Consider the following 12,110-nt stretch of genomic DNA (forward strand, 5'->3'; position numbering starts at 1 on the left):
GCTCCACAAATATCCCCATCCTCAAATGATAGGTGTGCCAGGCATCTGTGCAAAAGACAAGGCTGAAACATTTGCAATCATCTTCAGCCAGAAGTGCCAAGTGGATGATCCAGCTTTACCTTGCCGTAAAGATGCCAGTCTTCAACCAATTCGATCCACTTGATATCTGAAGGCACCAGATACTGCAAAGGCTATGGGCCCTGACAACATTCCAGCAACAGTACTGAAGACTTGTGCTCCAGAACTAGCCATGCCCCTAGCCAAGCTGTTCCAATACAGCCACAACACTAGCCACATCTACCTAGCAATGTGGAAAATTGCCCAGGTTATGTCCTGCCCACAAAAGAACTGGACAAATTGAAACCAGCCAATTACGGCCCCATCAGTCTACTCTCGATCATCAGCAAAGTGATGGAAGGTTATCGTTGACAGTGCTATCAAGTGGCACTTACTCAGGAATAACCTATGCACTGATGCTTGTTTTGGGTTCTGCCAGATTCACTCAGCTCCTGACCTCATTACAGCCTTGGCCCAACCATGGACAAAAGAGCTGAACTCCAGAGGTGGGGTGAGAGGGACTGCCCTTGATATCAAGACAGCATTTGCTAGGCGCCATAGCAAAACTGGAGTCAATGGGAATCAGGGGAAAAACTCTCCACTAATTGGAGTCATACCTAGCTCAAAGGAAAATGGTTGTGGTTGTTGGAGGTCAGTCATCTCATTTCCAGGACATCACTGCAGGAGTTCCTCAGGGTAGTGCCCAAGGCCCAACCAGCTGCCTCATCAATGTCCCTCCTTCCATCATTAAGTCAGAAGTGGGGACGTTCACTGATGATTGCACAATGTTTAGCACCGTTTGAGACTCCTCAGATACTTAAGCAGTCTGTGTCCATTTGCAGCAAGACCTGGACAACATTCAGGCTTGGGCTGGTAAGTAGCAAGAAACATTGGCCACACAAGTGCCAGGCAAAGAGAGAATCTAACCATCTCTTCTTGACATTCAAGGCATTGCTATTGCTGAATCTGTCAAAATCCTATAGGTTACGATTGCCAGAAACTGAACTGGACCAGCCACATAAATACCGTGGCTACAAGACCAGGTCAGAGGCTGGGAATTATGCGGCAAATAACTCACCTCCTGATTCCCCAAAGTCTGTCCACCATCAACAAGGCACAAGTCAGGAGTATGATGGAATAATCTCCACTTGCCTGGATGAGTGCAGCTTCAACAACACTCAAGAAACTTGACACCATCCAGCACAAAGCAACTGCTTGCCTGGCACCCCATTCACTATCTCAAACATTCACTCTTTCCACCACAGTGCCAGCAGTGTGTACCATCCATAAGATGCACTGCAGCAACTCACCAAGGCTCATTCAACAGCACCTTCCAAAGCTACAACCTCTACACCTTGATGGACAAGGGCAGCAGATACATGGGAACCCCACCACCATCTGCAAGTTCCCCTCCAAGCCACATACCATCCTGACTTGGAACTATATCACTGTTCCTTCACTGTCATTAGGTAAAAATCATGGAATTCCCTTAACAGCACTGTGGATGTATCAGCGACACATAGGCTGCAGAGTTTCAAGATGGCGGCTCTCCACCATCATCTCAAGGGCAATTAAGGATGGCAATAAATGCTGGCCTAGCCCACCATCCCGTGAAATAATAAAAATGTATTGCAAATGCTGTGTTGTTAGGTTGAAGACTGGTCACTTCCATCCATACAGCAGTTTTATCACAAAGAATTTCATTGCACTGTTTAGCATGGGAGAACAATTATTACTGCACTAACTCCTCTTTCCCCCGAGTTGCCCAGGCCAGGAGTAAAAGCAATCAAAGAATAGGAAACAACAGTTCAAGGGGAGAAAACTTAAAAATCTTGGCACATAAGATATTAAAAGTTAACCAGTTGCAAAAAATAGGTTGCTGGGCTTCATTATGAGGTACCACATATACGTAAAAGGCAATAGTTCAATTGTACAGAGTGCGCTCTTTAAACAATTACTACTTTTAGGTATCCTCACCGTGGAAAGGATGTGGTCTTAGAAAGGATTCAGGACCAGTGACGATTCAAAGGACCATTCCTGTGATGGGGAGACTGGGCTACGATGAGATTTGAATAAACTTTGGGTATGTTCCTTAGAGATGCATTGTGATCTAACTGGCACTGCAGATGTGAGCTCCAACACGTCACTTCTAGATTTAACCAATACACTATTCTAGATTTAAATATAAAATATTAAGAGGAAGACGCTTATGGCCATAACCTGCGACAAATCTTGTGCCCTCTGGTGTTGGCCCATTGTTGTCAACTAGCTGAAACAAGCAATGGGGAGAAGATATTCAAACAGATACTGATTCAGTATAGGCACCAATAGGAGCAGACGGGCCACTTTCCACTAAGAGGATAAATATTTCCATGATCTTAGCATAGAAAATTCAGAGGAATCTTTCTATATACTATCTGCTGTTTGCAATTTGTATAAATAACTGAGTCTTAACACTTTCCAGGCAGTAAGCCCATTAGAGAAAAAGTGTGTGGAAAGATTGTAAAACAAGAAAATTGTTTTGATGGCAGCACTATTCAAGTGTTCATTGAACTGTCTGTCTCCCCCATAGGTGAGTAGAACATTTTTTTAAAAACACATTTATTGAGTGACACTGGCAACTCAGCATCTGTTGCCTGTCTGTGGTTGTTGCAGGTACACAGAGAGGGGAGTAGGCCATTTTAGTCCCTCAAGCCTTTCCATCATTCAATGTGATCATGGCTGATCTGTGATCAAAATCCACATATCTGCCTTTGTCCAGTATCCCTTAATATATTTGGCTAACAAAAATCTATCTCAGATTTAAAATTAATAATTGATCTAGCATCAATTACTGTTTGCAACACAAGAGTTCCACAACCCTGTGTGTGTACAAGTGTTTCCAAGCTTCACTCCTGAAATGTCTTGACTCTTAATTTTTAGAATATAGCTCCAGTTCTGGACTCCCCAAACAGCGGAAATTGTTGCTCTCTATTTATCCCATCAGTTCCCCTTAATATATTGAAAACTTTGATCAAATCACCCCAATATGATAAATTATAAAGAATACAATCCTAGTTTGTGCAATCTCTCCTCATAATTTAACCTGTGGAGTCCAGGTGTCATTCTGGTAAATCAGCTCTGTACTTTCTTCAGGGTCAGCATATCCTTCCTAACATTTGGTGCCTAGAATTGTTCACAGTACTCCACATGTGGTCTAACCACGGCATTGTTTCACTGTAGCATTGTAATCTAGATATAAACTCCAGCATCTCATTAGCCTGTTTGATCATTTTCTGTACCTGATCATGACACTTTAATGACCCGTGTACAGGAGTCCTCAAGTCTCCTAAACATCCACTGTTTTTAGGTTATCATTAGGAAAGTACCCTGTACTAGCCTTTGTGGGTCCAAAGTGAAAAACTAAACTTAAATTTCCATGGTGGGATTTGGAGTCAAAGTCTCTGGGTTTTTAGTCCAGGCCTCTGAATGACTAGCCCACTAACTTAAACATTATATTAACATAATTGGTCAAAATAAAAACAACTTGAGCCCAGCCCAGAGTAGATATCACATATGCTCCATTCACTGATGTACTATTGATGGCTATATGCTGCTCTCCTGAAATGCAGCAGCAATCATGTGAGATCTGAAAATGTACAGAAGGGATTAGGAATCCCACATATTATAGGATTGCAGTCACTTAGGCCATGTTGGGGTATCCTTTCCTAAGACATTAATGAAGTCACGTGGCTTTCATGGCTATTTGGCTAATATTACGGTCATTTTTAATGACATCTAACAACAACAACACTACTTAAAAAAGCCTACTTTTTAGGCATTAGGCAGCGCATGAGCATATGGGTTACAAATTCAACAAAACTTTGCCTTTTTGTGTGATTAGCTGAATTCTTCACCAAATACTAGCAGTCTTGGTTAAATTATAGAAGCCTACAACCATCTTCAAAAGTAATCATTGTCATACATTCAGATGGTCAAGCACTCAAAGGGGTTACCAACTGCCATGCATTCTAAAACATGCATTCAAAGTCAGCGTGCAATTGGTTTTGCACGGAAACATGCAGAGCAACAAGATCCAAAATTCAATTCCTAGATTCTGGTGAAATTGTGGCTCACGTTGAACAATGACAGTGCACCTTCAAACTCGCCAGAAGAAGAAAAACATAAAAAGGTTAAAACAGGGATCCAGTTCCTGATCACTGTTTAACGGCTGCTACCACTGGGAAGTGCATGTGTGAGGGCACAAAGTGGGATCAGAGTTTGATTCAAAGATAATTCACTTGACATTCCCTGTCCGGGATCACACACAAAGGGGAAAGTGTTAAATGATCCTTATAAATTCACCTATTTTTATCCAGGCTACAGGATCAGCAAAATCGATTCCTTCCTGATGCTGGTATTAAAAATACTCAAATTCTCACTAGTCTTTATCTAGGCTTTAAAGGCCAAACAAATTTCAAAGTATCAGCTGGGGCTCAGTTCCGAGCACTCTTGTCTCTGAGTCACAAGGTTACAGGTTCAAGTCCCACTCCAGAGCTTGATCACACAAACATTGTCTGGCCATTATCTTACTGTTATTTGCGAGAGTTTGCTGTGTGCATATTGCTTCTGTATTTCCTACATTACAACAGTGGCTATACTTCAAAAGTGCTTCACTGGTCACTTTGAGACGTCGGTGGTTGTGAAAAGCGCTACATAAATCAAAGTCTTTCTTTTCTTCTTCATGTCACTAAGTTGCAATAGTGACAATGTCACATGCATTTTTCAGGACTGACCTTCAGCAGCAAGTTCAACAAAGATATGAAATGAGCTCTGGGTTTAAGTAGTGATTGCTTTATTAGACTTTCCCTGTAAAGAAATAGGGAAACGATGGTTGTGACCAGTGGGAACATCAGTTGTCTGAAACAGCCAAAATAGATTTATCTACAAAAGTGAGGAATTGCAATGTCAGGAATGTAAAGATATTTCTGGTAGCAGACAGTTTATCAGATACGGAGAGCAAACAGCGCCCAGAAATATTCTTGTAGGAGGATGACTACTTAATTAAAGGAAATCTTATTTCCGTTGCATATTGTCTAAAAGTTTGTTTTAATATACTTGCCAGAACTTTCCGAATTGCAATGAGGCTCATAACAGTATAAATCATTGGGAGCCGTAATGTATCTTTGGCTGTATCTCTTTATTTTTCAGTTCCCCATTTTCTTTCTTATCCTCAAAAGATTTTTCATATACAAAAACAAATGTTTTAATCTAAACCTATCAGTTTGTCCAATCTCTACAAATCATGCCCCTCAGCCCCTTACACTGCTTTGACCCTAAAATAAACACTGAAAAGTACCCACCCCAAAATAATTTTTGAGACCAGCAGTAAAAATGGAATTTTGAATAATGTTTACACAGGAAGAGTGGCTGCCTGGAAGAGGTATCACAAGGTTAACTGCAACTTTGGAAAAAGAGCCCAGTATGATTCAGTGCCACAAGGCAGAAAAGCAAAAGGGAGGTACTGGATGAGGGTGGGGAAAAGAAAAGAGAGAACAAGGAAAAGAAAGCAAACAATCACCTACTTCTGCAAAACACTGTTCCATCACTCAAGACAAGCAGATCACCAACATACCTGTATCTTCAGAGAGTCTAACTATCGTCTCCATGACAGCCAAGAAATCTTTCTCATCGTCGCTAAAAGCTCGCAGAACATCCAGCAGCCCTCGAGCAACAATCTGCCTGTTCAAGATGAAAATGTGTCAAAAGTGCTCATTATTTAGGAAAGAGTCATTTGCATAGCACAGTGAATTTCATGTTAAGACAGTCAAACTTTTTGGGCCTTTTCTAATCTTCAGATTATTTTGGTTCATCTATCTTAGATCACACTCATGGGCAACCCCAAATCCTGATACATACCAAGTGCCAGAATGTCAACCCTCACTTGGAGAGATTTTGGTAATTAACAACAAATGTTGCCTGCTTGTTGCTTTAACACTAAACATTTTTTCTCCAAACCATTTCCATACACAGCCTTCAAAAATAACAAACCTAAATAAATTTAAAATTATCAAGCAAATTTAAAAATTAGTTAAGTTACATAAGGGACTCCCAAAGTAGTTACATAGTTACTGCCAAACAGTTTATCTAATTCCTTGAGCAGACAAAATAACAAAGAATGTTACTAACTTAAAATGTACATGTCTCTTCTTTTTTATGGGACATATCAAATTGACCAGTACTGACTGGCAGTTTCAGATATCCAGCCTACCCTCATCATGTTTAAATAGCACTATTTTTTTCCTTTTAACGTACCACTCAGATTTTTAAAAAAGGGCAATCAATCATCTACCAACTGAGCCAACTTCACAGTATTATTTAAATACAAGTTTATTTTTCACTCTCCAGTCTGTAGCAGAAAACGCTTACAATACTATTAAAATAAGCTCGGTTCAGAGGTCCAAGCAGAAGCCCATTTTCCTTTTAAAACTACTTATGTACGGTGACTGGATTTACAAAAGAGAGCCACTAAAATAGAAACTTGAAAAGAAACCTTCCCTCACCCCACAGGCTTAAAAAATGAATTAATAAGGAGCCTTGTTACCAATCAGTCCATTTCCACTATAGAGAGTTAATATTTGATGTTGCCATTATAATTGCATTGGGACCGATTCTGGCGGGGGTGGGGGGCATGTACAAGCTGGACAGTTTACACCTCAAAAGGGCCGGGGCCAAAATCACCACAGGGAGGTTTGCTAATGTTGTTGGGGAGGGTTTAAACCATCCCCTGAGCACAGATTCAGAAGGGAGAGAAACAAAACTGGGAAAGAAGGCAGAAAATTAATAAGCAACTGTGGAAGGCAGGAAACAAGGATTAGAATATAAACAAAAGAGTATGGCAGTGCTTAATGGGGAATACAATGTAAGGAATCTAGTGAATAAGTCAGATGAGCTGAGGGCACAATTAGACTCTTGGAATTATCATATCAACTATTACTGAAATGTGTTAAAGGATAGGAATGGCAGCTCAATATTCCTGGTGCTGGATTTTCAAATGGGATAAAGAGGGAGATAAAAAGTAGGGGGGCAACAAAGATAAGTATGAGGGATGGTGTGCAAGAAGGATGGACCATCAAATGAGGCCACATGGGTTGAACTGAAGTGGAAATCACAGTGCTGGGAGTCCATCTTACATGCCAGAACAGGCAGAGGGAGATAGAGGAGTAAATTCATAGCCTGAGAAGTGCAAAAACAGTATAGTGGATTTCAACTGCCCTAAAACAACTAAGATAGAATCACTGTAAAAGCTATGTAGGATGCAGAATTCTGAAAATGCAATCAGGAGAACTTTTTTCCCCCCCAGTATGTAGCAAACCCATGAGAAGGGGCAGTTCTAGGCTTGGCTTTAGGGAATGAAGTTGGACAGGTAGAAGGTGCATCAATAGGTGAACATTTGTTGCTAATAATCATACTTAAATTAATGTAGCACAGTTTTTTTTTAATTCATTCACGGGATGTGGGGTTCACTGGCTGGGCCAGCGTTTATTGCCCATCCCTTGTTGCCCTTGAGAAGGTGGTGGTGAGCTGCCTTCTTGAACCGCTGCAGTCCATGTGGTATAGGTACACCCATATGCTGCTGGGAAGGGAGTTCCAGGGTTTTGACCCAGCAAGAGTGATGGAATGGTGATATATTTCCAAGTCAAGATGGTGAGTGACTTGGAGGGGAACTTCTAGGGTGGTGGTGTTCCCTTCTATCTGCTGCCCTTGTGCTTCAAGGAGGTAGTGGTCATGGGTTTGGAAGGTGCTGTCTAAGGAGCCTTGGTGAATTCCTGCAGTGCATATTGTAGATGGCACACACTGCTGCTATTGTGCATCAGTGGTGGAGGGAGTGAATGTTTGTGGATGTGGTGCCAATCAAGCAGGCTGCTCTGTCCTGGACGATGTACAGCTTCTTTAGTGTTGTGGGAGATGCACTCATCCAGGCAAGTGGAGAGTATTCCATCACACTCCTGACTTCTGCCTTGTAGATGGTGGAGAGGCTTTGGGGAGTCAGGAGGTGAGTTACTCATCACATGATTCCTAGCCTTTGACCTGCTCTTGCAGCCACAGTATTTATTTGGCCAGTCCAGTTCAGTTTCTGGACAATGGTAACCCCAGGATGTTGATAATGGAGGATTCAGTGATGGTAATGCCATTGGACATCAAGGGGTGATGACTGGATTCTCTCTTGTTGGGGTTGCACATTGCCTGACAGTTGTGTGGTGCGAATGTTACTTGCTGTCTATCGACCCAAGCCTGGATATTGTACAGGTCTTGCTGCATTTGGACATAGAGTGCTTCAGTATCTGAGGAGTCGCGAATGGTGCTGAGCATTGTGCAATCATCAGTGAACATCCCCACTTTTGACCTTATGATGGAAGGAAGGTCATTGATGAAGCAGCAGAAGATAGTTGGGCCGAGGACACTACCCTCAGAACTCCTGCAGTGAAGTCCTGGAGCTGAGATGACCTACCTCCAACAACCACAACCATCTTCCTTTGTGCTAGGTATGACTCCAATCAGTGGAGAGTTTTCTCCCTGATTCTCATTGACTCCAGTTTTGCTAGGTCTCCTTGATGCCACACTCAGTCAAATGCTGCCTTGATGTCAAGGACAGTCACTCTCATCTCATTAAGATAAAAGCAAAAAACTGCGAATGCTGGAAATCCAAAACAAAAACAAAAATAAAAATACCTGGACAAACTCAGCAGGTCCTCTGACAGCATCTGTGGAGAGGAACACAGTCAACGTTTCGAGTCCGTATGACTCTTGAACAGAACTCTCACCTCACCTCTGGAGTTCAGCTCTTTTGTCCATGTTTGAACCAAGGCTGTAATGAGGTCAGGTGCTGAGTGGCCCTGGTGGAACCCAAACTGGGTGTGAGTGAGCAGGTTATTGCTAAGCAAGTGCCGCTTGATGGCACTGTTGATGACCCCTTCCATTACTTTACTGATGATGGAGAGTAGGCTGATGGGGAAGTAATTGGCCGGGTTGGATTTGTCCTGCTTTTTGTGTACAGGACATGCCTGGGCAATTTTCCACATAGCCGGGTTGATGCCAGTGTTGTAGCTGTACCGTAACAGCTTGGCTAGGGGTGTGGCAAGTTCTGGAGCACAAGTCTTCAGGTTTATTGCCAGAATATTGTCAGGGACTCATAGCCTTTGCAGTAGCCAGTGCCTTCAGCTGTTTCTTCATATTACGTGGGTGAATCGAATAGGCTGAAGACTGGCATCTGTGATGCTGGGCACCTTCAGAGGAGGTCAAGATGGATCATCCACCCAACACATCTGGCTGAAGATTGTTGCAAATGCTTCAGCTTTATCTTTTGCACTGCTGTGCTGAGCTCCTCCATCATTGAGGATGGGGATATTTGTGGAGCTTCCTCCTCCAGAGAGTTGTTTAATTGTCCACCACCATTCACGACTGGGTGTGACAGGATTGCAGAGGTTAGATCTGATCTGTTGGTTGTGGGATCGCTTAGCTCTGTCTATCACTTGCTGCTTATGCTGTTTGGCATGCAAGTAGTCCTGTGTTAAGGCCTCACCAGGCCTCATTTTTAGGGTGCTGCTCCTGGCATGCCGTCCTGCACTCTTCATTGAACCAGGGTTGATCCCCTGGCTTGTCGGTAATGGTAGAGTGGGGGATATGCTGGGCCATGAGGTTATAGCTGCTGCTGATGGCCCACAGCGGCATCAGCATCACAGTGAAAAGAGACAAAGATAGAAGTTCTTAATAATTGAGGGAAGACTACTTTTACGAAGCAGAAACATGTTAGCAAAAATGGATCGGAATCAGCTACTTGAAGGTAGCTGTGAGGCATTCAAAGAGATCGCGAAGGTTCAGAATAAATATGTTCTCAAAGGAAAAGGGTGGGTCAAGGGTAGGTCTCCCAAATCTAAAGCTTCCTGGATGTCAAGGAGCATAATTAGGTGTGATAAGGCAAAAAAAAAGGAAACTCATGTCCGATATCAAGGGCTCAGTACTGCGGAGAGCTGTAGACAGTGCAGGTGTGAAATTAAAAAGAAATTAGGGAAGCAAAGAGCAGGCATCAAAAGAAAAAATGAGTAAAATAAAGGATAACTCAAAAATGTTTTATGAATGCATAATGAGCATGAAGATAACTAGGGAAAGATTAGAGCCTGAAGAGAATAATTTGCCAATATTCATTACATTTGGTCTTGCAGTTCCAATTTAGGATTTATCCAATAGGAACAACCTTCACCACCTCCAGCCCTTTAAGTTCAAACAACATAAACCAGCAAGCTAAGAAGCAGGAGTGCAAATAGGATGGTGTTGGCTGGACTTCATGGTGTTCATTAGGTACCTTGAGTATAAAGTGTCAGCCCTACAGATTAAAACCAGGTGATGCTGCAACATTCAAGAAGAAACATCAATTTCCAATATTTACTTATCCCTTGGAGCACTGCAGTTATGTGAAAAATAGAAAGTAGGCAACACCCATTAAACTATTAAATGCTGAAAAGGAATTCAAAACATTAAAATCTGGGAGTACAGATTTGTACAAGAACAATCTAAACTCCTTATCAATTTTTATCCTTCGCCTAACTTACAATCTTGAGCATTATTTAACTCAAATAACTGAATTGTCTCTTGTCAAAAGTCAAGTTGTTCCATCACCTCTAACTTGGCAGCAAGTACACTGAGGTTCAGTCATTGGATTGGATGTACTGACCTAAACAGCCCAGTCGATGTATACAAACAGAGGATGGCTGCTGTTTCAGACTGTCTTTTTGACGGATACAGTGATAGGAAGACCCTAGACCCAAGGGAAACTCCCCGTACCGCACCCCACACCCCCACCCCCCACTCTGTTCAGTAAGCACAATTGCCTGAGCAGAATTTTTTTTTTTTTTAAAAAAAAAGGAAAATCCCACAACATTTTGTAAACATATGACAAGTCAGTCAGCATCTGGAGAGAGAAATGACAGGTCCGTTTTCAGGTCAAGTCCTTCTTTAGAATAAAAAAAAGAATTTTAATAGAAGTGGGAAAATAAAACAGGAAGGTAAGAGAAAAATCAAATGGATACTCCAAACACAAAGAGGAAATATTGCTGGAAGAACTGGGAACCTGCCTTTAAGTTAAAAAATGCTGCAGATGCTGAAAATCTGAAATAAAAACAGAAGATATAGAAACACTCAGCAGGTCAGGCAGAATCTAAGGAGAGAGGAACAGAGTTAAAGTTTTGTATTCTGATGGATGTTTCCAGCATTGGACACCTACATTTGGAGAAATGACCTTTTCAGAAAATGAAGAGTAAGAATTAAAGAAACAAAAGAATGAGCAAACAGCTCAGTAAGAGAATGAGAAAACTCAAATCCTGCACATCTGGTCAGAAATTAAGAGTAACTTGACAGAACGGAGTTTTAAAAATAGAAAAAAAGCACATCAAAGAACGTACAACCAACTGCACCCTCTCACACTCCCAACAACCAGCACATTCGAGAGAGCGAGAAAGACATCATGCAAGCCTGACTTGTATTTAGTGCTTTCCACAGCTTCAAGATGTCCCAAAGCATTTTATAGCCAATTAAGTACTTTTGAAGTGTAGTCACTGTTGAAATGTAGGAAACACAGCAACCAATTTGTACATAGAAAGCCCCCAAAAACAGCAATATGACAATAATAAATAGAAACAAGAAATGCTGGAAAAACTAGCAGGTCTGGCAGCATCTATGGAGAGAAACAGAGTTCATATTTTGAGTCCATATGACTCTTCAGAGCGATATGACAACCTATTTCAGTAACAATGGTGGAAGGATAAATATCGTCTAGACCACCAGGAGGAATTCCCCTGCTCTTCTTCAATATTGTACCATGCAATCTTTTATGTTCATGAAGTTGAAACCCTGTCTACCCCTTAACATCAAAACTGAAGGACAACATCCTCATTGATGCAGCATTTCCTCAATAATGCACTGGAGTGCCAGCCTACATATTTTGCTCAAGTCTCTGGAGTGGAACTTGAACTCACGACCTTCTGGCCCAGAAGTCAGAGTGCTTTTTTATTTCAAAA

The 12,110-nt window shown here is 41.8% G+C and overlaps 1 protein-coding gene across 5 annotated transcripts in view; it reads right to left on the reverse strand.

The window, feature by feature from the left end:
• Window positions 1-12,110, reverse strand: part of ppp4r1l (protein phosphatase 4, regulatory subunit 1-like) — an 83,336-nt gene that overhangs the window by 59,616 nt on the left and 11,610 nt on the right. For 4 of the 5 annotated variants that reach the window (XM_041203967.1, XM_041203966.1, XM_041203968.1 and 1 more), the window contains one exon: window positions 5,672-5,778. In XM_041203967.1, coding sequence (XP_041059901.1) covers window positions 5,672-5,778 — 107 coding nt within the window. The remainder of the gene's footprint in view (window positions 1-5,671; window positions 5,779-12,110) is intronic. The other variant, XM_041203970.1, reaches the window with a different exon arrangement.

The sequence above is a fragment of the Carcharodon carcharias genome, chromosome 14, assembly GCF_017639515.1.
Source record: "Carcharodon carcharias isolate sCarCar2 chromosome 14, sCarCar2.pri, whole genome shotgun sequence".
Lineage (NCBI taxonomy): Eukaryota > Metazoa > Chordata > Chondrichthyes > Lamniformes > Lamnidae > Carcharodon > Carcharodon carcharias.